Source organism: Balaenoptera borealis (genome assembly GCF_965194805.1).
Source record: "Balaenoptera borealis genome assembly, chromosome: 19".
NCBI classification, from domain to species: Eukaryota; Metazoa; Chordata; class Mammalia; order Artiodactyla; family Balaenopteridae; genus Balaenoptera; species Balaenoptera borealis.
Window position 1 is genome coordinate 35,650,434 of NC_138878.1, and position 26,996 is coordinate 35,677,429.

General features: G+C 35.9%; 1 protein-coding gene across 3 annotated transcripts in view; it reads left to right on the top strand.

Moving 5' to 3' along the window:
- NETO2 (neuropilin and tolloid like 2) overlaps positions 1–26,996 on the top strand; it is a 73,244-nt gene that overhangs the window by 25,030 nt on the left and 21,218 nt on the right. For all 3 annotated transcript variants that reach the window (XM_082366816.1, XM_082366817.1, XM_082366818.1), the window contains one exon: positions 19,355–19,583. In XM_082366816.1, coding sequence (XP_082222942.1) covers positions 19,355–19,583 — 229 coding nt within the window. The remainder of the gene's footprint in view (positions 1–19,354; positions 19,584–26,996) is intronic.

The following is a 26,996-nucleotide window of genomic DNA, read 5'->3' on the forward strand; positions in this document are numbered from 1 at the left end:
AATCAATTACAGGGGAAAAAACATATAAAATACAAACACATGTAGGCTAAACAATACGTTACTAAATAACCAAGAGATCACTGAACAAATCAAAGAGGAAATAAAAAAATACCTAGAGACAAATGACAATGAACACACGACGATCCAAAACCTATGGGCTGCAGCAAAAGCAGTTCTAAGAGGGAAGTTTATAGCTATACAAGCCTACATAAAGAAACAAGAAAAATCTCAAGTAAACAATCTACCCTTACACCTAAAGGAACTAGAGAAAGAAGAACAAACAAAACCCAAAGTTAGCAGAAGGAAAGAAATCATAAAGATCAGAGCGGAAATAAATGAAATAGAAACAAAGAAAACAATAGCAAAGATCAAGAAAACTAAAAGCTGTTTGTTTGAGAAGATAAACAAAATTGATAAGCCATTAGCGAGACTCATCAAGAAAAAGAGGGAGAGGACTCAAATCAATAAAATTAGAAATGAAAAAGGAGAAGTTACAACAGACACCACAGAAATACAAAGCATCCTAAGAGACTACTACAAGCAACTCTATGCCAATAAAATGGACAACCTGGAAGAAATGGACAAATTCTTAGAAAGGTATAACCTTCCAAGACTGAACCAGGAAGAAACAGAAAATATGAACAGACCAATCACAAGTAATGAAATTGAAACTGTGATTTAAAATCTTCCAACAAACAAAAGTCCAGGACCCAATGGCTTCACAGGTGAACTCTATCAAACATTTAGAGAAGAGCTAACACCCATCCTTCTCAAACTCTTCCAAAAAATTGCAGAGGAAGGAACACTCCCACACTCATTCTATGAGGCCACCATCACCCTGATACCAAAACCAGACAAAGACACTACAAAAAAAGAAAATTACAGACCAATATCACTGATGAATATAGATGCAAAAATCCTCAACAAAATAGTGGCAAACAGAATCCAACAACACATTAAAAGGTTCATATACCACGATCAAGTGGGATTTATCCCAGGGATGCAAGGATTCTTAAATATACGCATATCAATCATTGTGATACACCACATCAACAAATTGAAGAATAAAAACCATATGATCATCTCAATAGATGCAGAAAAAGCTTTTGACAAAATTCAACACCAATTTATGACAAAAACTCTCCAGAAAGTGGGCCTAGAGGGAACCTACCTCAACATAATAAAGGCCATATATGACAAACCCACAGCAAACATCATTCTCAATGGTGAAAAACTTAAAGCATTTCCTCTAAGATCAGGAACAAGACAAGGATGTCCACTCTCACCACTATTATTCAACATAGTTTTGGAAGTCTTAGCTGTGGCAATCAGAGAAGAAAAACAAATAAAAGGAATACAAATTGGAGAAGAAGTAAAGCTGTCACTGTTTGCAGATGACATGATACTATACATAGAGAATCCTAAAGATGCCACCAGAAAACTACTAGAGCTAATCAATGAATTTGGTAAAGTTGCAAGGTACAAAATTAATGCACAGAAATCTCTTGCATTCCTATACACTAATGATGAAAAATCTGAAAGAGAAATTAAGAAACACTCCCATTTACTATTGCAACAAAAAGAATAAAGTACCTAGGAATAAACCTACCTAGGGAGACAAAAGACCTGTATGCAGAAAACTATAAGACACTGATGAAAGAAATTAAAGATGATACAAACAGGTGGAGCAATGTACCATGTTCTTGGCTTGGAAGAATCAGTATTGTGAAAATGACTGTACTACCCAAAACAATCTACAGATTCAGTGCAATCCCTATCAAATTACCAATGGCATTTTTTACAGAACTAGAACAAAAAAATCTTAAAATTTGTATGGAGACACAAAAGACCCCGAATAGCCAAAGCAGTCTTGAGAGAAAAAAATGGAGCTGGAGGAATCAGATTTCCTGACTTCAGACTACACTACAAAGCTACAGTAATCAAGACAATATGGTACTGGCACAAAAACAGAAATATAGATCAATGGAACAGGATAGAAAGCCCAGAGATAAACCCATGCACCTGTGGTCATCTAATCTATGACAAAGGACACAAGGATATACAATGGAGAAAAGACAGTCTCTTCAATAAGTGGTGCTGGGAAAACTGGAAAGCTACATGTAAAAGAATGAAATTAGAACATTCCCTAACACCATACACAAAAATAAACTCAAATTGATTAGAGACCTAAATGTAAGACTGGACACTATAAAACTCTTAGAAGAAAACATAGGAAGAACACTCTTTGACATAAATCACAACAAGATTTTTTTTGGCCCACCTCTTAGACTAATGGAAATAAAAACAAAAAATAAAGAAATGGGACCTAATGAAACTTAAAAGCTTTTGCACAGCAAAGGGAACTACAAACAAGACAAAAAAAACCCTCAGAATGGGAGAAAATATTTGCAAGTGAATCAACGGACAAATGATTAATCTCCAAAATACATAAACAGCTCATGCAGCTCAATATTACAAAAACAAACAAGCCAATCAAAAAATGAGCAGAAGGCCTAAATAGACATTTCTCCAAAGAAGACATACAGATGGCCAAGAAGCACATGAAAAGATGCTCAACATCACTAATTATTAGAGAAATGCAAATGAAAACTACAATGAGGTATCACCTCACACCAGTTAGAATGGGCATCATCAGAAAATCTACAAACAACAAATGCTGGAGAGGGTGTGGAGAAAAGGTAACCCTCTTTCACTGTTGGTGGGAATGTAAGCTGATACAGCCACTATAGAGAACAGTATGGAGGTTCCTTAAAAAACTAAAAAGAGAAGTACCATACGACCCAGCAATCCCACTACTGGGCATATACCCTGAGAAAACCGTAATTCAAAAGGAGTCATGTACCAAAATGTTCATTGCAGCTCTATTTACAATAGCCAGGTCATGGAAGCAACCGAAATGCCCATCAACAGATGAATGGATAAAGAAGATGTGGTACATATATACAATGGAATATTCCTCAGCCAGAAAAAGGAGCGAAATTGGGTCATTTGTAGAGACGTGGATGGATCTAGAGACTGTCATACAGAGTGAAGTAAGGCAGAAAGAGAAAAACAAATATCGTATATTAACGCATATATGTGGAACCTAGAAAAATGGTACAGATGAACTGGTTTGCAGGACAGAAATTGAGACACAGATGTAGAGAACAAACGTATGGACACCAAGGGGGGAAAGTGGGGTGGAGGGGGGTGGTGTGATGAATTGGGAGATTGGGATTGACATATGTACACCAATATGTATAAAATGGATGACTAAGAAGAACCTGCTGTATAAAAAAATAAAATTCAAAAACAATGAATAAAATAAAATTCAAAAATTCAAAAAAAAACTAAACTAAAATGCTTCAACAATGGCAGTGTAACATTCAAAAGGTCATTTACATAAATCCAAATATGTATCACAAAATTATGTTAAAATTCGAGGAATTATGATTGCCTCACAGAAAAGCATTAATATAACCATAAAACATAATTTATTCCAAAATGTTTCAAATGGTAAAATTGAAATAAAAACTGGAAACAGTGTGTGAATAAAAAAAAAACAGTGAGTGCAAAATTAAGGTATTTTGGGGCAAAAATAATAATTGGACCAAGTGCTATATTTAAAATCCAAGTATAGGGCTTCCCTGGTTGTGCGGTGGTTGGGAATCCGCCTGCCAATGCAGGGGTCACGGGTTCGATCCCTGGTCCAGGAGGATCCCACATGCCGCGGAGCGGCTAGGCCCGTGCGCCACAACTACTAAGCCTGCGCTCTGGAGCCCATGAGCCACAACTGCTGGGCCCACGTGCCACAACTACTGAAGCCCACGCACCTAGAGCCTGTGCTCCGCAACGGGAGAGGCCACCTCAATGAGAGAACTGCGCACCGCGACGAGGGGTGGCCCCTGCTCACCGCAACTGGAGAAGAGCCCGCGTGCAGCGATGAAGACCCAATGCAGCCAAAAATAAAATAAATAAAATAAAATAAATTTATAAAAAAAAAATCCAAGTATATCCTGTTTTAGGTTAACTAAAGGAAATTTTGAAAATACACAAACAGGAATGAAATAGATACTAAAAGAGCTGATACAGCTATTAAAATTGAAATGAAGATGGTCACGAATTCATAAGGAAGATATATTTTAAATTTTATGTATTAATATAGCCTCAAAATATACAAAACATGAATTGACAGTTTCTGAGGAAAACCGACAAATCCACAATTACAGCGTGTAATTTTTTTTGCCTCAGTAATTAAGCATGCAAACAAAAGAACGTCAAGGCTTAGAAGATTTAAACAACACAGTTTGCCTAATGGAACATGATATCTTGACTTGCAACATCCAGAGAATTTTCATTCTCTACAAGCATGCCTGAAACATTTATGGAAACTGATCCATACACTGGATGGAAAAGGAAGTCTGCCATACATACCAGTGCTTGGTATCATGCAGAGCATCCTCTGACAAAAATGCAATTAAATTAGGAACCAGCAACCAAACAATAACTTTAAAACCCCATATGGTGCTAGGAAAGTTGGACAGCTGCTTGTAAATCAGTGAAGTTAGAACACACCCTCACACCATACATACACACAAAAAAACTCAAAATGGCTTAAAGACTTAAACATAAGACATGACACCATGAAACTGCTAGAAGAGATCATAGGCAAAACGTTGTCTGACATAAATCATATCAATGTGTTCTTAGGTCAGTCTCCCAAGGCAATAGAAATAAAAACAAATGGGACCTAATCAAGCTTACGAGCTTTTGCATAGCAAAGGAAACCATAAACAAAATGAAAAGACAACCTACAGAATGGGAGAAAATATGTGCAAATGAAGCAACTGACAAGGGCTTAATTTCCAAAATATACAAACAGCTCATACAACTCAACAAAAAAACAACCCAATTGAAAAATGGGCAGAACACCTAAATAGACACTTCTACAGAGAAAAAATACAGATGGCCAATAGGCATATGAAAAGATGCTCAACATTGCTAATTATTGGAGAAATGCCAATCAAAACTACAATGAGGTACTACTTCACACTGGTCAGAATGGCCAACAAAAAGCCTACAAATAACAAATGCTGAATAGGGTGTGGAGGAAATGGAACCCTCCTACACTGTTGGTGGGAATGTAAGTTGGTGCAGCCACTATGGAGAACAGTATGGAGATTCCTCAAAAAACTAAGAATTACCATATGATCCAGCAGCCCCACTCCTGGGCATATATCGAGGCAAAGCTGTAGTCCAAAAAGATACATGCACTCCTATGTTCATAGCAGCACTACTTACAATAGCCAAGACATGGAAATAACCTAAATGTCAATCGACAGATGAATGGTTGAAGAATATGTGGTACATATATACAATGGACTACTACTCAGCCATAAAAAAGAACAGGATAATGCCATTTGCAGCAACATGAATGGAACTAGAGATTATCATACTAAGGGAAGTAGGTCAGAAAAAGACAAGTGCCATATGATATCACTTTTATGTGGAATCTAAAATATGACACAATAAACCTATCTATGAAACAAACAGACTCACAGACATAGAGAAAGACTTGTGGTTGCCAAGGGGGAGGTAGGGTGGGGGAGGGATGTATTGGGAGTTTGGGATTAGCAGATGCAAACTATTACATATAGAATGGATAAACAACAAGGTCCTACTCTATAGCACAGGGAACTATATTCAATGTCCTGAGATAAACCATAATGGAAAAGAATATATTTTTCTTTATTTAATATTTTAGGTTTTTTTAGATTTTCAGTCTCTTTGAGTTTAAAGTTATTTTTCTAGAATATTGCTCATGCTTTCTGCTTCCACATTTATTGGTATAATACTTTACACGGTATTCTTTTACAATTTTTAAAACCTCAATTCTATTTGCCATTTTAAATTTGTGCCTTTGCTCTTTTCTTTTTCTTTATCAGTTTGCCAAAAGTTTGTTTTCAAGAACTGTTTTTTTAAAAAATCAACTCTGTAGTTTCTTTGCTTCCCATTTTCTCAGTTTGTGCTTTTATTTCTTCTGCTTTCTTTGGATTTACCTTGTGATTCTTTTTGCAGCTTCTTGTGTTGAATTCTTTGGTAATTAATTTTCAAATGTTCTTCTTTCTCGTAACAGTTATTTAGGGCTATCAGTATGCTACTAAGTATTTCCGTAGATGTTTCATGAGTTTTGATATGTAGTGTCTTCATTGTTGTTGATATCTAAATATTTTACAATTTAAAACTGTTTTAAACATTTTATTTTTTATTTTTAAAAATTTTTTTAACATCTTTATTGGAGTATAACTGCTTTACAATGGTGTGTTAGTTTCTGCTGTATAACAAAGTGAATCAGCTATACATATACATATATCCCCATATCTCCTCCCTCTTGCATCTCCCTCCCACCCTCCTTATCCCACCCCTCTAGGTGGACACAAAGCACCGAGGTGATCTCCCTGTGCTATGCAGCTGCTTCCTGCTAGCTAGCTACTTTACATTCGGTAGTGTATATATGTCCATGCCACTCTCTCACTTCGTCCCAGCTTACCCTCCCCCATCCCATGTCCTCACGTCCATTCTCTACTTCTGCGTCTTTATTCCTATCCTGTCCCTAGGTTCTTCAGAACCACTGGAAAAGAATATTTTTAAATGTGTGTGTGTGTATGTGTATACACACACACATATAACTGAATCACTTTGCTCTACAGCAGAAATTAACATTATAAATCAACTAAACTTCAACTTTAAAAAACCCATATGTTTAGAAATTTAATAATATACCACCTTGTAATTGATAGGTCACAGAAAAAAATCAGGATGGAAATTTGTACACATTTATAAAAAACTTAACAATAGTGAGAATACTACATATCAAAACTTGTGGGATACTCCTAAAAGTACTTTAGGGAATTTATGATCATAAATGCTTCTTTTAGGAGAAGAAGAAGATTTAAACTTAATGAGCTAAAATTCAACTCAAGAAGCTAAAAGAATGACCAAAAAATCCAAAGAACGGGTAATAATAAAAGAGCAGAAATAAGTGAAATTAAAAATTCACAAAAAGAGTCAACAAAAGCAAAAACTGGCCCTTTGTTTAAAAAATAATAATAACAATAGACATACCTCTGGCAAGATACACCTAGGAAAAAAAGACATAAATTATGTTAGAAGTGAAAAAGGTCATAAATCAACTACAGCTGAGATTAGAAACCATTATAAGACAAACTATGAAGAAGACCTGCTGAACAAAAGAAAAAAAAATGAGCATTTCCTCAATAAATAAATTACAAAGGGAACAAGAAAACCAGCAGGGGAACCTACAGATTAAAAAATGTAAGTCAAATGAGTGAGTTTGGACTCAAACTACAAACGGGTGGGAACATTAAGAGACAATTAGAAGTGTGAACACTGGTATTTTATATTAGGAAATTATTCATTTGTTTGGTGTGATAATAGGTTATTTTTTAAAGTCATCTTTAACAATACATATGGAACTATTTACATGTGAAATGATATCTCTGGAATTTGTCTCAAAATAATACATGAGAGGCAGAAGTGGGGAGAGGTATAGATAAAGCTAAAGTTAGGGGATGGGAAATGGGTTTATGATACTCTTTTGTCTGCTTATGCATGTTCGAAATTTTCCATAATCAAAGTGCTTCAGACTGTTCTTTGTTAATACATTTGTAAACAGTCTAAGTGGACAATTTCCTGAAATATATAATGTATGTGTATATATATATACATATATACAATTTATCAAAATTAAATCAAAGAAATAGAAAACCTAAATAAACTCTTACCAAATTGATGAAATTGATTTTGTACTTGAAGTATGTTAACAGAAAAACTGGCCAAATAAGATTTTACCAAATACTCAAGGAACATGTTGTAGAAACTGTTTTAGAAAACTGAAGAAGAAAGAACTTTCCCCAGCCTGTTTTATCAAAACTAAATAAATAGCATGAGAGAATTTTAAGGCAGAGAATTATTTATAAAATGAAGGAGGGAAAAAATAAGACCCCAAAGACTAAACAGTAACAAACTAAACCTAACATTTTTTTTAGAAATCATAACCAAAGATGGGCTTATCTTAGAAATTTTTGGACAGTTTAATATGAGAAAATCAAATGATGTAGTTTACCACATATGTAATTCCAACATAGGATGTATCTTCAGCATGTTGAAGAATATCTACTAAAATCGTTAAAGCAAACATCATAATTGATGGTGAAACCTTAAAATCATTTTCTTTAAACTTATGTCTCTTGCTAGTATTTTATTGGTGGTGATCAATGCAACAAGATGAGAGAAAGAAAAAATGTTCATGAATTATAAAAATAAATTGTTTTCTGTACTACAGCCAAAAGCAGTTTGAAAGTAAAACTTAAAAAAAAAAAAAAAACTTTGAAAAGAACAAATCATAAGGTACCAGGAAGTACATTTTTAAATTATATTGAAATACACAGAAGAAGGCCTACAGAAATGGGGGAAGAGAGAGACATGCACCATTTTCATGGATGGGAAGATGGAAATGTTTATTGTTCCCTAATTAATCTATCAGTTTAAAATTCCAATCCAGATCCCAGCACGGCTTTCTGGGGAACTTGGCAAGCTAATTCTAAAATTCACATAGAAGAGGAAAGGGTCCAGAAGAACCATGACAATTTTGAATAAAAACAAAGTGGAGTACTTACCCTTCGAGGTAAAGTTGGGGTAGTTGGACAGAATGCATTTATCACTGGGGTATGCAAACTGATAAAACTGAGTAAAGTTTCTAAAAGTAGGACTACACATGTATGGAAGCTTGGTATATAATGTATAGCACGCCAGATCAAAAGGAGACACTTGGTAATTGATGTTACAACAGTTGACTATTGATGTGCGATCCCTGTCTTGCACTTGACATAAAATTCATTCCTAAATGTTAAAACCAAAACTTTTAGAAGAAAATACAGGAGTATAGTTCTAAATATAACCTTTGGTTAGGAAGCATTTTATTAAAAACAAAGAAGACACAAAGTACAAACCATAAAGATAAAATTTATCAATTATACTACATTAAAATAAATGACTTCCAGAACCAGCTAAGATAGAGTAAGCCCACTGCAGCTTATTGCTCTTAACTTATTATATCTGAGATCTCTGGATAGAATACAAAAAGCAACTGCATAAGGATTCTGAAAAGTAACCATTAGAAGGTGGGTTTGGGAAGGAAGTCAAAACTTGAATAATGACCCCAGAAGGGTAAGAATCACAGGTTTTTTTCTTTCTCCTTTGTCTTTTGGGCTGGTTTGTGGAACTGAAAGCAGGTACAGACAGAAGAAAGTGCTCTAGCCAGAAGACTGAGAAAGGGGCCCTTACAAACTGAAGGCGGAGGGGTGTCCCTGGTTTGTTTTTTCCCCTTTACTAGCTCTGCCCAAGGTGAGCACCAGTCACAGCAGCTACAGCAGCAACTGAAACCCGATCTCCTTAACCAGTGGAACTTGGAAAAGGATATGGTGATGTCTGGAGAGTTATGGAGGGAATCCCCATTGTTTTTTTTTCTCTTTGTTCTTAGTCACTCAGAACTCATAACAGGTTAGGAGACTAAAAACTGTGAGGAAAACTTATCTTTCTGGCCACCAGAGGAACTGAGAAGAGGAAATCGTATTACCCAGAGAATGAGAATTCTTGGAGAACAGGGAGCTAGAGACAGGCGCTAATTCTGGCTTACTCCTGAGCTGCATATGCATGGAACAGGCCCACAGAAACATGGCAAAGGTGTTGAGGACCAAATTACATTATAAACACTGTCCAAGTGCCTGAGTAGGGCATGCCCTGGGCAAGTCTACATAGCACAGCAAAGGCCTTGAAAACGGAACCAACACCCACAAAAAGAGGCAGTACATGCAATCTGAATGTTTCTGGGTAGGTTGCCTGATAAAACAAGCAACAGAACTCAACATTTTCCACAGATTTTTAAGAGGACCCAGAGTTTCAGTGTTACTTCCAAAATGTGCAGGATATAATTTAAAAATTACTCACAATATAAAGAACCAGGGAAATGTGATTAATTCTGAAAGGAGAAAGCAGCAGATCCCAACCCTAACAGGACTCAGATGAATTGTAGATTTTAAAGCAACAATATAACCATGTTCCATGAGGTAAAGGTAAACATTCCTGAAATGAGTGAAAAGATAGATCTTAGCAGAGAAATAGAAACTATAAAAAAGAACCAAGTGAAAATTTAAGAATGGAAAAAATATATCTTAAACTTCTAAAAAATATTCACTGTATGGGCCAATAGGAGAGTGGAGATTATAGAGGAAAGTCAGTAAACTTGAAGGTGACTCGGTAGAAACTACCTAATCTGAAGTACTGAGAAAAAAAGATTGAAAACAAATTATACTAAAGCCTCAGGGACCTGTGGAACAGTTTCAAAAGGCCTAAAATTTATGTCACTTAAGTACCAGAAAGAGAAAAGATTGTTGTAGAAAAAATATTTGAAGAAATAACTGCAAAAAAATTGGTGAAAGACAAATTTACAGATTCAAGAAGCATAGCAAACACCAAACAGGATAAAAACAAACATAAAACAAAGCTTACTCATATCAAATCAAGCTACTTGAAACCTAAGATTGAAAGCTTTGAAATGTGACGCAGAAAAATGATGTATTTTGTATAAAGGAACGACAATTTGAATGACTGTGGATTTCTCTTCAGAAATCATCAAAGCCAAGTGTCAAAACCTTTAAGTGCTGAAAAAAGCAACTGTGAACTTAAGAATTTTATATCCAGCAAAAATATCCTTTCAGGAAATAGGACAAAGTAAGTACATACCCTAATGAAGACAAACTTAAAGAATTCATTGCCTGCAGACCTGCTATAAAAGAAATGCTAAAGGAAGTTCTTTAGATAAAAGAGAAATGGCACTAGAAAGAATCTTGGAATTTCATGAAAGGGTACAGAAATGGTAAATATCTGGATGAATATAAACCATTTTACAACATCAGGAACAAAAGAGAGGACTTCGCTATAGATCCTCCAATAAAACAGTGGACCTTTCTGTGCCCCCAAATCAGATGACTCAAACGAAATGGACAGGTTCCTTAAAAACCACAAGCTGCCCAAACACATCTAAGAAGAAATATGTAACCTGAATGGCCATGTATTTATGAAATAAATTGAATTCATAGTTAAAAACCTTACAAAGAAAGCTCCTAAATGGATACACTGACAAATTATAAACATTTAAAGGGGAAATAATGCCAGTTCTTTGCAATCTCTTCCAGGAAGTACAAGGGGAAGAACACTTCTAAACTCAAGACAAGCATCACCCTGATACCACTGAAGACATTATAAGGAAACTACTGATCAATATTCCCCCTGTGAGGTTTTGCTCCGTAATAAGAAATATATATATTTGGTCTTCATGCACATTTCTGGCTCAGAGCTCACAAAACCCTTGGAATTTCCTGAGTGATCAGAGCAATGAGAGCATCTATTGTTACAATATTTGGTCTCTTGTCCCCAGTTCCTGAAAATGTTTCAGAGCCATAAAGTTGAAATGGGTGTCTTGTTATTCATAACAAGCCCTTTCAACCACAAGTGAGTTTATGTTAATGAGGTGACTTCTGGAAATCCCCAAAAGATGGAGGCTTATTACCAGGGTAACAAATAATCTAGTAAGTAAACTGGTTTTCTGAGTCCTATAAGCCACCCTAGCAAATTAAAGGAACCCAAGAATGAGATCTTAGGAACCTCAGATTTATAGCCAGTCAGTCAGAATCATGTGACAACCTGGACTCGTGTTTGGCATCTGAAGTGGAGGCCAGTCCCCTGGGAGTAAGCCCTCAACCTTCAGGATCGGATGCTGTCTCTGGGTAGACGGTGTCATAATTGAGTTGAATTGTAGGACACCCAGCTGATGTTTGAGAATTGCTGGTGGTGTGGGGGGAAAAAAAGACCCATATGTTGAAATTGGTATCATAATTGTTATTCCAGAAAATAGATGCAGGGAACTTCCCTGGTGGTCCAGCGGTTAAGACTTTGCCTTCCAATGCAGGGGGTGCGGGTTTGATCCCTGGTCGGAGAGCTAAGATCCCGTGTGCCTTGCAGCCAAAAAAACAAATCTTAAAGCAGAAGCAGTATTGTAACAAATTCAATAAAGACTTTTAAAATGGTCCTCGTCAAAAAATTTTTTTGATTAAAAAAAGAAAATAGATGCAAAAATCCTTAAAGTATTAGCCAATCTAATCCAGCAATATATAAAAAGTATAATACACTTAAATAATCACAGCCAAGTGTGGTTTATCCCAGGAATGCAAGGCCAATTCAACATTTGAAAAATCAATGTAATTCATTATATAAATTAAGAAGGAAAGCTACATGATTGTCTCAATCTGTTAAAAAATCAACACTCATTCATGATAAAAAAAATCAGAGAAATAAAAATAGAGTGGAACTTCTGTAACCTGATAAAGGGTGTCTACCAAAATCTACAGATGACACCATACTTAATGGTGAAAAGCTGAATGCTTTCTCCCTCAAAATCAGCAACAAGGTAACTCCCATTTAACACCATATTGGAAGTTGTAGACAGTGCATAATGGCATACAGATTGAAAACTATTTTTGCAGATGACATGATTATGTAAAGAAATTAACAGGAAATATACTCTCAAAAAACTCCTGGAACAAATCAGTTTAGCAAGGTTGTAGGATAAAAGACCAATAGACAAATATCAATTGTATTTTTTATATATACAGTTGATCCTTGAACAACACGAGTTTGAAGTGCACAGGTCCACTGATACATGGATTTTTTTTTTTTTAGGGTAAATACCTACTACTACACCATCCATGGTTGGTTGAATCCACAGGTGCAAAACCAAGGATATGGTGGGCTGACTATAAAGTTATGCATGGATTTTTGACTGCAAGGAGGGTCAGTGCCCCTAACTCCCATGTTGTTCAAGGGTCAACTATACTATCTAGTTCAACATTTGAAGAATGAACAATTGGAGTTCAAAATTAAGAAAGCAGCAGTACCATTTAAAGTAGCACTTCCCCCCCCCAAAAAAATAGGCACAGAATCTGTAAACTGAAAACCTGCAGAACCCTGATGAAAGAATTCAAAGAAGACCTAAATAAATGGAGATATATACTATGTATACCTGTTGATGGACTCAGTACTGTTAACATCAGTTCTTCTAAAATAGATCTATATAAATGAACACAGTTGAAATTAAAACCCCCACTATATTTTTGCAAATGTCGACAGACTGTTTCTAGAGTATAATGAAAAGGCAAGGAATTACAAGAGCCAGAACAATTTTGAAAAAGTACAAAGATGGAAGACTCACTACCTGATTTTGGGACTTTAAATCTTCAGTAATCAAGGCGGTGTGGTACTAACAAAAGGACAGACACATAGATCAGTGGAACAGAATAGAGCCCAGAAAAGGATTCATTCAAATACAGTTAATTGATGTTTTTTACAGAGATACAAAGTCAGTTCAATGGAGAAAGCATAGTCTAGTCTTTAACAAGTGGTGCTAGAACAATTGGATTACCCATATTTTAAAAAGAAAAAAAATTTGACCTATACCTATATCTTAATATCTTATATAAAACCAACTATATTGCAAAACTTTTAGAAGAAAACATAGGCAAAATCTCTGACTTTGGGTTAGAGAAAGAGTTCTTAGATATGACATCAAAGGAGAATCCATAAAAGAAAATCTTATAAATTGGACTTCATTAAAATTAAAGCTTTTTCTCTGTGAAAGACATTGTTGAGTGAAAAGAAAAGGCACTAAGAGGAAATATTTGTAAATCGTTTGTCAAAAGACTTCTTTAACCCAGAACTCAAAACACAACAATAAGAAAAGTACCCAATTTAAAAATGGGCAGAAGATTGGAACAGACACCTCACCAAAGAAGATTTAGACATTTCAAAACTGCAAATTAAAACAACAATGGGATAGCTCTATACCTCTATTAAAATAATTTTTAAAAACGACAATACCAGGTGCTGGGAACTATGTAGAGCAACTGAAAATCTAATAACACTCCTGGTAGGAATGCAAAATAATATAGCCATTTTGGAAAACAGCTTGATGGTTTCTTATAAAGTTACCATGTGATTCAGCAGTCTCCTGGCTGGGTACCCAGGAGAAAGAAAAATATGTTTACACACAAAGAACATGGATGTGAATGTTCATGGTAGCTTTATCCATAATGAACAAAAACTGGGAACAGTTTAAGTGTCCCTCAGTTGTTAATAAAGTTTGGTACATCTATGTAGTGAAATGTATTCAGGAATAAAAAGAGACGAACTATTGGTGATGCAGTAGCATGGAAGAATCTCAAATGCATTGTGCTAATCAAAGAATCCAGACTCAGAATACTGTGATTTTATTTGTATAAAATTTTTACTTAGGACTTCCCTGGTGGTCCAGTGGTTAAGAATCCGCCTGCCAATGCAGGGGACATGGGTTCAATCCCTGGTCCAGGAAGATCCCACATGCCGCAGGGGCAACTAAGCCCGTGTGCCACAACTACTGAGCCTGTGCTCTAGAGCCCAGGAGCCGCAACTACTGAGCCCACGCGCCACAACTACTGAAGCCTGTGCACTCTGGGGTCCACAACAAGAGAAGCCATCACAATGAGAAGCCCACGCATCGCAACGAAGAGTAGCCCCTGCTCACCGCAACTAGAGAAAAGCCCATGTGCAACAATGAAGACCCAGCACAGCCAAAAAAAAATTTTATTTATATGGGAAAGGTGGAACGACAGCAAAAGGTCATTGGTCACCAGGAAACAAGATTGAAGATGGATTTCAACTGCTGAGGAGCAGCAGGAGAGAATTTGGGGGGTGATGGAACTTCTTGATTATGGTGGCTGTCGCTTGACTTGCATTTGTCAGAGGATTTTATTATATATTACTTGAGACGTGACTGAATGTCTTGTTGTGACCAAGTGTCAGCAAGGATTGAGGAACTGAAATTCTCTTAACTTACTTTGGAAGAATAAATTGCTACAGCCACTTTGGAAAGTCATTTGGCATGCTCTGGTAAAGCTGAAAATTGTTATGTCCTACAATACAGCAACCCTGCTTCTAGATAAATACCCAGATACTCATCGTATGAGAGCATAACAAGAGTACAAGAATGTTTACAGCAGTATTTAATATTTTAAAAAGTGGAAGCAAGCTAAATGTCCAAAAGGAAAATGGATAGTGACTCATTTCTACAGTTGATCCAAGATTTTAAAATATACAAAAAAGTAAATAAAGTATACAAAAAATACTATATATTTTTATAGATACATAAATTTAAAAATCTAAAAATGTACATAGGAATTATAAAAATTATACTTAGGATGGGATGTGTAGGAAAGATAATGGGAACATAGAAGGCTTTAGCTGTACAGTTGACACTTGAACAACACGGGATAGGGCTACCAACCTGCTTGCAGTTGAAATTCTGAGTATAACTTTATAGTCAGCCCTCTGTATCTGAGGTTCCGCATCCTCAGATTTAACCAACTACAGACTGTGTAGTACTGTAGTATACATTTACTGAATAAAACCCATATAAGTGGACTTGCACAGTTCAAACCCACGTTGTTCAAGGGTCAATTGTACACAGAATTGAACGGCACAGGTTCACTTATATAGAGATTTTTTCAATAAATATTACAGTACTACACAATCTGCAGTAGGTTGGATCTATAGATGCAGAAGCACAAATACAGAGGGCTGAATATGGGACTTGAGCATCTGCAGATTTTGGTATCCAGATCTGGTCCTTCCTAGGTCCAGTTCCCCATGGATACTGAGGGATGAATGTACAGAGGTGGGGTTTTTTGACCATATATAATAGTTAAGTATTTAAATGCTTAAGTGAAATTAATACTTTAGATCTTGCTCTTTCTTGTAATACTTCGTGAAGAAATGATTCTATATTCATAAGTTTTTTAGGAGTGTGACCTAGAATGTTGAATAGTGGAGAATGTTACTTCTTATTAATAAAAGTAAGTCGATTTTTTAAAGTTAACATAAAAAATACTGTTCACAGTTGACATGGAAAGTGGATCAAGGGACTTCCCCTGTGGCGCAGTGGTTAAGAATCTGCCTGCCAGTGCAGGGGACACGGGTTCAAGCCCTGGTCTGGGAAGATCCCACATGCCATGGAGCAACTAAGCCCGTGTGCCACAACTACTGAGCCTGCACTCTAGAGCCCACAAGCCACAACTACTGAGGCCACATGGTCTAGGGCCCGTGAGCCACAACTGCTGAGCCTGTGTGCCATAACTACTGAAGTCCACATGCCTAGAGCCTGTGCTCTGCAACAAGAGAAGCCACTGCAGTGAGAAGCCCTCGCACCACAACGAAGAGTAGCCCCCGTTCACTGCAACTAGAGAATGCCCATGTGCCGCAACGAAGACCCAATGCAGCCAAAAATAAATTTATTTTGTAAAAAGTGGGTCAAATTTTTAAAATTGTGTTAAATAAGAAAGTAAGCAGATGATTTTAAGTACTTTAAAAGAAAAAATATGAAAGACCACCATAACCCTTGAGTACTCAAAATGGGGTAAACTAGTTAATGGGTGATGTTGAAGAAATATTCACTTATATATACCAATGAAGTCATTGGTGTTTGAGTATGTAAGTAGTGTTTTAGTCTATTTTTATCAGTGGCCTTTCCATAAAAATAACAGCTTTCTGAGGATTTCATTGCATTTCTTTTGGGGCCTTTGGAGGCTCTAATAAAAAGCGTTTTTTTACCCACTGGAGTTATGAACCAGTTGAGAACATGGAGATTCAGACTAGCCCCTTTATTACACTAAAGGCTAGGGGAAACAGCTTAGTGAGAGAATCAAACTAGACTTGCTAATTCCCTACCCACTAGGTCCACCTCCTACCTCAGTCTAGACTGGACCATCCCATCCAGGGAAAGTGCATCTGCAGAAGAGACCCACTTACCCAGGTCACTGTTTCTCGTACTCACTGGTCCAGGGAAAGAGGGAAGGAAAAAGGGACCAAATTCCCCCCATCCAAGTGACTCTCTCCACTTCCCTGGGGAGGGTATAGGAGTGGGTAAGAGGCCAGGAGTATTTATGTTTAGTAAAAGATCTCATCTTCTGCAATCTAGGTGAGAGAAGAGTGGTTTGTGTCCCCCTCCACCCATTGCAACTTGTCAGCCTCATATTGTTAGAAATATTTTCTGAAGATCAGTTGAATTAAACTATTAACTTCAGTATTTAACTGTATTCACAATAGAAAAGAATGTCATTCTTGTCATATGACTTGCCTTAAAACCTTGACTTTTAAAAGTTATATATTTAAAGGGCATTTACTATGGCCTTATACAAGTACCATGTTTCTTCAGTTTAAAAAAAAAAAAAGTAAATACTTCAGACTTCTTGATTATTTTCCTGGTATTTAGCTCTACCAAACTAGGTTTTATAGTCACTAGTCACTTTTTCATTAATTGCTCTCAGCAAGAATTGTACTGGATAGAATTAGCATGTGATACGCTCATTAGAAGACGGTACAATCTAATGGAGAAGACAAATAATTACAGTAGTAGTGATACTGCTAGAGAACCATGGGCAGTATGTTTTGGTTATATGACTGATGAAGAAAGTATTGAAAACAAATGATATATTTTAAGCAAACATATTGCTTCTGTGTTAAAATATATTTTTGGAGGTTTTATGAAATTTTGAAATGGAAATCCATTACCGGTGATTTTCCACCAGTCTCTTGAAAGTGGCTAATTGGTCATTTCAAATAAGCCAAAGTTACTAGTCAAAACTTAACTCTGAGCTGTATTTTTGAGTTTTTGTTCTTAGTTTCATGTCATCAAGGTATTTTAGGGGGAAAAATATCTGACATTTTTGTTTTATGAAGCCCTTTACAATAAAGAATGGGTGTGGCATCATACTGCTACCTCTGAGATAGCAACCAGCAGGTGAATACCCACTAGATGTCTCCAATGGCAATCAAAGAAGTCTTTATTCTTCATTCACTAAAATATTATTTTAATTGTAGAGTCACCTGTGAACAACTAGAGCCAAAAGGTGAACTGTGTATGAGAGAGTATGTTGTGTGTGTGTGTGCACACATAGAAGGCATCCCAGGGAATGGGAAGAACGTACACTTTAAGAGTCGGAGCAACCTAGGTTCAAATCCTCGCCCTAAGTAACCTTGGGCAAGTTCCGTAATCCCTGTGAGCCTTAATTTCCTCCCAGCCCATAAAGAATAATACCTATTTCATTCTGTTCTTTTGGAGATTATACTCAAGGTCTTTCTAAGCCTACAATCTAATGGAACTCTTCAAATGAGAATGGGTCAGGCACATTTTAAGAATGACTTACTGCCAGGTAGCAAGCTGCCTATAAAATTTGAGGAAGGGGGATACTAAGCAAAATAGAAAACTATAATAGTGCTTATTTTGGAACTCCAGTTTAAATCATTCTGACTGAAAATGTAGAAATTGTTAATTTATGGAGTAAAATCTTAAAACCACTTAAATGTGCAACCGTGAGATAGTGGGTAAATAAATGACAAGACATCATGGGAATGATTACAGTTATGAAGAGTACAGATAAGTTTTGATGTGTTACAGCAAAAGCAGGATGTGTGTATCTTACAATTAAACTTAGGTTTTGAAAATGTGAAGAGCGACTTCCCTGGTGGTGCAGTGGTTAAGAATCCACCTGCCAATGCAGGGGACATGGGTTCGATCCCTGATCTGGGAAGATCCCACGTGCTGTGGAGCAACTAAGCCCTTACATCACAACTACTGAAGCCCACACGCCTAGAGCCCATGCTCCGCAACAAGAGAAGCCACCACAATGAGAAGCACGGGCCCTGCAACGAGAGTAGCTTGTGCATGCAGCAACGAAGACCCAACACAGCCAAAAATAAATAAATAAATAAAATAAATTTTTTTTAAAATGTGAAGAAAAACTGAAAAAAGTTTATCATGATAATTGTTAGAGTAATAGAATTATGGTTCTTTTATTTTCCCAGTTTGTCAGTACCACAAGTTTGCTTTTATAACAAGGAAAATATGTAAGATAGTCATGCTTTTGTGGAGCAAAAAATTTCTTCTCTTTACAGACAAAACACAAACTTTAGGTTCCTTAATGCTTGGTTTCATTATTAAGACAACCAAAGAAACAGACCATTAGTCTTAGTTCTTTTACCTACTTAGGCATCATCCTTTTAGCTACTGTTTTTCTGTCAGGTGTTATAACTCAATGCAGTCTTAACTTACATATTAATTGGATAATAGAACTAGAGAATTTAATGTATCTTTTTAAAAGCACTGTTTTTCTTTGTTTTAATGTTACAGATTTATTTGAGGTTCCTAGATTATCAAATGGAGCACTCAAATGAATGCAAGAGAAACTTCGTTGCAGTCTACGATGGGAGCAGTTCTATTGAAAATCTGAAGGCCAAGTTTTGCAGCACTGTGGCCAATGATGTAATGCTTAAAACAGGAGTTGGGGTGATACGGATGTGGGCTGATGAAGGTAGTCGGCTTAGCAGGTTCAGAATGCTCTTTACTTCCTTTGTGGAGCGTAAGTAAATAATTCCTATAGCATTGAGATCTTTTACTTCATCATTTATTCAGAATACAATTATGGAGCATTTCCTTTAGACGAAGACTGCTAGTCATAGAATGTAGAAGTAACTAGGTCTTAGTATGTATTCTTAAGGAACTGACTGTCATGTGTGAAAAAAGACATGGTAATGCATAAGTTGAAACACTACCTATTATAAAGATATAAACATATGATAGGGAGTGCAAAAAATAGAGACTTCTCTCAAGATTTTCAAAATTAAAAATAATTATCAGTAGTATGAATTCAGCTTGGTGAATAATTGTGAATCCACCAAACCATGTTCCCCAAAGATTTAGACTGACTGTTTTTTTTAAAACTTTTAAAGTAATTTTAAGCTTATAGAAAGTTGTAAAAATAGTAGAGTTCTCCTGTGCCCTTCACTCAGATTCCCTTAATGTTAACATCTTACAAAACCATAGTAAAACTGAATATTAACACTGATGGAATATTATTAACCAATATAGAGACCTTACTGAGAAATCAGTAGTTTTCCATTAATGTCCTTTTCTGATCCAGGATCCCACATTGCCTTTAATTGTCATGTCTCCTTTAGTCTCTTCCATTTGTGACACTTCCTCAGTCTTTAATGACCTGGATGCATTTGAAGAGCACTGGCCAGCTACTTAGTAGAATGCCCATTGATTTAGGTTTGTCCGATGTTCTCTCATGGATTCAATTGAGGTTATGTATTTCTGTCAAGAATACCATAGAAATCACATTCCACCTGTCTCAGTACATCATACCAGTGAGGTAGGGTACATAATGTGGTTTGCCTTACACTAACTTGGATCACTTCCTTAAGATACTGTCTGCCACATTTCTCTGCTATAAACAATAATTTTTCCTTTCTAATTAATAAGTTTCTTTGAGACTGTGCAAATATCCTTTTGCTCACTAATTTTAGCATCTGTTAATGATTTCTGCCCGTAATAGTTATTGCTGCAGTATTTACCTAATGGTGGTTTTCTGTTTCCATCATTCCTTCTACACTTAATTATAATTCTGTGAAGAAGAGCTGTTCTTTTTCCTTCATTGATTTATTCAGTTATTTGTGTCAGTATGAGCTCATGAACATTTATTTTACTCTATTATTTTATATATAATATATATATATGTTACTCTATAATAAAAGTTACTTTATTGCTCAGAGTCCCAGCTTTGGCCATTGGGAGCTCCTTCAGGTTGCCTCCTGTACTCTTTGGATAAGCCCATTATTTTTTTAAATCACTTCCTTACTTTCTGTTCCGCAGGCTGAACCAGGCTCAACTTGTGTTTTCCTTGCCCGAGCCTTAGAACCAACCATGTTTCCAAAAAGCCCTTTCCTTCTCTTCTAGTGAGAAATCTGGCTCTAATTATCCATGGTATATTTATTTGTTCAATCCTAGGATACACATAAAGTAATTTTAGGATTGCTAACCCATATCCCTGTTAGAAATTTCCTAACAGAGTTCACTATTTGTGTGCAGTTCTTTTTATCTTGAGCCATGCTGTCAAAATATGGTGTTTCATTTACTTACGTTAGTTGTCTTCCTCTCTCCTTTCCGTGTGGTTCATCTGTAGTACACTTAGGTTCATTTGTGACTGTTGTGACTGTTTATATTTTGTTTTGTGTCCCCCCGCCCTCATCATGGTTACTTTAAATTGTTTTTATTTTCGGAGTACCTAGAATATTGCCATTATTCAAAGAGAGCTCTACAAAAAGATACACTCAAATATTGTTCCTTTCTCACCTCTCCTGTGCCAGTCCCACCCCCCAGTTCTCTGCACTCCATTCCTACCAACTCTCTGCTGGTAACTAATCACATTAGTCCCTGGTGTATCCATCATGCATTTCTTTTTACACAAAAGAGCTGATACATGTGTATTTTCTCATAGCTTCTTTTTTCTTACATGAGGAGAAGCATATTATACTCTTTGCACTTTGCTTCTTTCACTTAACAGTATATCCTGGAAATCACTCCATATCAGTTCATAGAGATCATCTTTATTATTTACAACTCCATAGTTATTGGGTTGGCCAAAAAGTGCCTTTGCTTTTTAAGTAAAAATAAAAGACACATTTTTCATTTTCACCAAGAGCTTTATTGAACAACATATTCATCCTTTTGTTCCACTACCTTCTGCCATTTTTCAGGCAACTTCATAATTCCATCTTCCCAAAACTTTTTATCTTTTTGAGCAAAGAACTGTTCCTGGTGCCTTTTACAGTCTTCCAGGGAATTGAAAGTTTTTCTATTCAGAGAATTTTGTAAAGACCTAAATAAATGGAAATCCGAAGGTGCAATGTCTGATGAATGCGGTGGATGAATCAGAACTTCCCAGCCAGGCTGTAACAGTTTTTGCCTGGTCATCAAAGAAACACGCGGTCTTGGCGTTATCCTGATGGAAGATTATGCATTTTCTGTTGACTAATTCTGGATGCTTTTCGTCGAGTGCCGCTTTCATTTGGTCTAATTGGGAGCAGTACTTATTGGAATTAATCGTTTGGTTTTCTGGAAGGAGCTCATAATAGAGGACTCCCTTCCAATCCTACTGTATACACAACATCACCTTCTTTGGATGAAGACCAGCCTTTGCTGTGGTTGGTAGTGGTTCATTTCGCTTGCCCCACAGTCTCTTCTGTTCCACATTATTGTACAGTATCCACTTTTCATCGCTTATCACAATTTGTTTTAAAAACAGAACGTTTTCATTACGTTCAAGTACAGAATCACATGCGGAAATACAGTCAAGAAGGTTTTTTTCACTTAGCTTATGTGGAACCCAAATGTCAAAGCGATTAACATAACCAGGCTGGTGCAAATGATTTTCAGTGCTTGATTTGGAATATTTTGAGTATGTTGGCTATCTCCCGCATTGTATAACATTGATTGTTCTCAATTAATCTCTCAATTTGATCACTGCAACTGGTCTACCGACTGTGGCGCATCGTCCAGCGAGAAATCTCCAGCACAAAACTTCACTGCTTTTGACATGTTCGATCAGTCACAGCACCTTCTCCATACACTGGCACAAATCTTTTTTTGCATTTCAGTTGCGTTTTTACCTTTCTTGAAATAATAAAGCATAATATGCCGAAAATGTTGCTTTTTTTCTTTCATCTTCAATATTAAAATGGCTACACAAAAATTCACCAATTTTGTTAAGTCTTTTTTTAAATGCACACTGATATGACAGCTGTCACAGTCTAACAAAATTGTTTCAAATGAAGTTAAAGACAACTAAGTGCTACTAGAGCCATCTTACAGAAAAAAATGAACCTTTTTGCCAACCCAGTAGTACATTGAGTGTACATACTTTATTCAGTCATTCAGTTTATGGGCATATGGGTTATTTACAGTATTTTGCAATTACAAGCATACTGTTAACAATGAATAATGTTATGCACATGTATTTTCATATTCTTGGAGGTATATCCTCTGGATAGATTCCTAGAAGTGGGATTACTGATGTAAAAGGATGTAAATCTTTCATAGTTTGCCAAATACCCTTCCAGAATGGTTGTATATTTTTTTAAATTATGATAAAATGCACCCTCAGCCATTTTTAAGTGTACAATTCAGTGGCACTAAGTACATTCACAACATCGTACAACCATCACCACTATCCATTTCTGGAACTTATGTAACATCCCAAATTGAAACTCCATACCCATTAAATAATAACTCCCATGCCCCTATTCCCCCAACCCCAGGTAACCTCTATTCTGCTTTCTATCTCCATGAATTTCCCTGTTCTAGGTACCTCATATAAATGGAATATTTGTCCTTTTGTATCTGAGTTATTTTACTTAGCATAACGTTTCTAAGAATTTCAATCCTTTTTAAGGCTGAATAATATTCCATATGCGTATAATACCACATTTTTATTTATCCTTTCATCTGTTGATGAACAATTGAGTTGTTTCTACTTTTAGGCTATTATGAATAAAGCTGCTATGAACGTTAGTATACAGTTATCTCTTTGAGTCTCTGCTTTCAGTTCTTTGCAGTATATACTATGCCTAGAAGTAGAATTGCTAGATCATATGGATATTCTATGTTTAAATTTTTAAGGACCACCAACTGTTTCACAGCTATGCCATTTTACATTCCCTCCAGCAATGCAGCAGGGTTGGTCCCCATCCTCACCAAAACTTCTTATTTTTTGTTTTTTTGTTAATAGCCATCCTAATGGCTATAAAGTGTGATTTTTTTTTCATTGTGATTCCGATTTGTATTTCCCTAATGATGAGTGATGTTGAGCATCTTTTCATGCTTCTTGGCCATTTGTATACCTTCTTTGGTGAAATGTCTAAAGGCATACCTCATTTTGCACTTCACTTAATTGCACTTCACAGATACTGCGTTTTCTACACGTTGAAGGTTTGTGGCTACCCTGCGTTGAGCAAGTCTATCAACGCCATTTTTTCAACAGCATTTTCTCACTTCATGTTTCTGTGTTAACATTTTAGTAATTCTCATAACATTACAAACTTTTTCATTATTATGTTTATTATGGTGATCTGTGATCAGTGATCTTTGATGTTACTGTTGCAAAAAGGTTATGACTTGCTAAAGGCTCAGATGGTGGTTAGCATTTTTTAGCAATAAAATATTTCTGATTAAGGTATGTACATTGTTTTCTTAGACATAATGCTATTACATACTTAATATAATACAGCATAGTGTAAAAATAACTTTTATATGCAGTGGGAAACCAAAAACTTTATATAACTTGCTTTATTGCAATATTTGCTTTATTGTGGTGGTCTGGAAGTGTGGTATGCCTGTATTTAGTGCTTTACTCAGTTTTTGACTTGGTTGTTGGTTTTTTGTTAAGTTGTAGAAGTTCTTTATGTATTCTGAATATTAATCTCTCATCAGATACATGATTAGCAAGTATTTTTTCACATTCTTTGCATTATCTTTTCACTGTCTTGATTGTGTACTTTGAGATACAAAAGTTTGATGTAGTTTAATTGGTCTATTTTTTCTTTTTCTTGTCTGTGCTTTGGGTGTCATAATCCAGAAATCATTGCCAAAGACAACGTTGCGAAGCTTTTCCTCTATGTTTTTTAATTTGGTAACAAGTTTTTTTATTGATTTATAACATATGTTTCATGTGTACAATGTTATATTTTGATTTCTGTATACCCTACAACATGCTTACCACCAAAGTTTAGTTTCCATCTGTCACCATACAGTTGACCCCCTTTACCCATTTGCCCTCCCCACCCCCCATAACTACTACTCTGTTCTCTGTATCTGTGGTTTGGGTTTGGTTTGGTTTGATCTGTTCTTTGTTTGTTTGTTTGTTTCTTTGTTTATAATCCACATATGAGTGAAATCATATGGTATTTGTCTTTCTTCATCTGACTTATTTCACTTAGCGTAATACCCTCAAGATCTATCCATGTTGTTGCAAATGGTAAGAATTCATCTTTTCTTATGGTTGAGTAGTATTCAATTGAATATATACATATATATATATATATATATATATATATATATATATATATATATATGTATATATATATGCCACATCTTCTTTATCCATTCATCCATCAGTAGGGCTTTGGTTCTTTCCATATCTTGGCTATTGTAAATAATGACTTGATGAACACAGGTGCATAAATCTTTTCAAATTAGTCTTATTCTTTGGATAAATACCCAGAAGTGGGATAGCTGGATCATATGGTAGTTCTGGTTCTTAATTTTCTGACAAATCTCCGTACTATTTTCCATAATGGCTGCAACAATTTACATTTCTTTCAACACTATATGAGGGTTCCCTTTTCTTCACATCCTCTCTAACATTTATTATCTCTTGTCTTTTTGATAATAGCCATTCTGATTGGTGTGAGGTGATATCTCATTGTTGTTTTGATTTGCATTTCCCTAATAATTAGTAATGCTGAGCATTTTTTCATGTGCCTGTTGGCCATTTGTATATCTTCTTTGGGAAAATGTCTGTTTAATACCTCTGCTCATTTTTTTAATCCAGTTGTTTGTTTTTTGTTGTTGAGTTGTATGAGTTATTTCTATTATTTTGGATATTAACCCCTTCTTGGATATATGATTTGCAAATATCTTCTATTCAGTAGGTTGTATTTTCATGTTGTTAATGGTTTTCTCTCCTGTACAAAAGCTTTTTAGTTTGATTTAGTCTCACTTTATATTTTTGCTTTTATTTCCCTTGCCTGAGGAGACATATCCAGAAAAATGTTGCTAAGACCAAGATCAAAGAGTGTACTGCTTATTTTCATCAAGGAGTTTTATGGTTTCAGGTCTTACATTCAAGTATTTAATCCAGTTGAAGTTGATTTGTGTGTGTGGTGTGAGTTAGTGGTCTAGTTTCATTCTTTTGCATGTAGCGGTCCAGTTTTCCTGGTGCCATTTATTGAAGAGACTATTCTTTCTCCATTGTGTGTTCTTTGCTTCTTTGTTATAAATTACTTGTTCATATATGTGTGGGTTTATTTCTGTGCTCTCAGTTCTGTTCCATTCATCTCTGTGTCTGTTTTCTACAAATAACATGCTATTTTGAATACTGTAGCTTTGTAATATAATTTGAAATCAGGGAGTGTGATACCTCCAGCTTTGTTCTTTTTTCTCAGCATAGCTTTGACTATTTGGGGTCTTCTATGTTTCCATATAAATTTTAGAATTTTTTGTTCTGTTTCTGTGAAAATGTCCTTAGGACATTTGATAGGGATTGCATTGAATCTGTAGTTCACTTTATGTAATATGGACATTTTAACAATATTAATTCTTCCAGTCCATGAGCACAGAATATATTTCCATTAATTTGTGTCTTCAGTTTCTTTCAACAAGTCTCATGGTTTTCAGTGTAGAGGTCTTACACCTCCTGAGTTAAGTTTACGCTTAAGTATTATATTCTTTTTGTTGTGATTATAAATGGGATTCTTTTCTTAACTGCTCTTTCTGTTAGTTTGTTATTAGTGTATAGAAATGCACCAGATTGTTGAATATTAATTTTATACCCTGCAACTTTACTATATTCATTTATTATTTCCAAAAGTTTTTTGGTGAATTTTTTAAAAAATATTTATTTATTTATTTGGCTGCACTGGGTCTTAGTTGTGGCTTGCTGGCTCCTTAGTTGCAGCATGCATGTGGGATCTAGTTCCCTGACCAGGGATCGAACCCAGGCCCCATGCTTGGGAGTGCAGAGTCTTAACCCCTGTGCCACCAGGGAAGTCCCTGAATTTTATTTATTTTTATTTATTTATTTATTTGGCTGCATTGGGTCTTCATTGCTGTATGCGGGCTTTCTCTAGTTGCAGCGAGCGGGGGCTACTCTTCGTTGAGGTGTGTGGACTTATTGCGGTGGCTTCCCTTGTTGCGGAGCATGGACTCTAGGCAT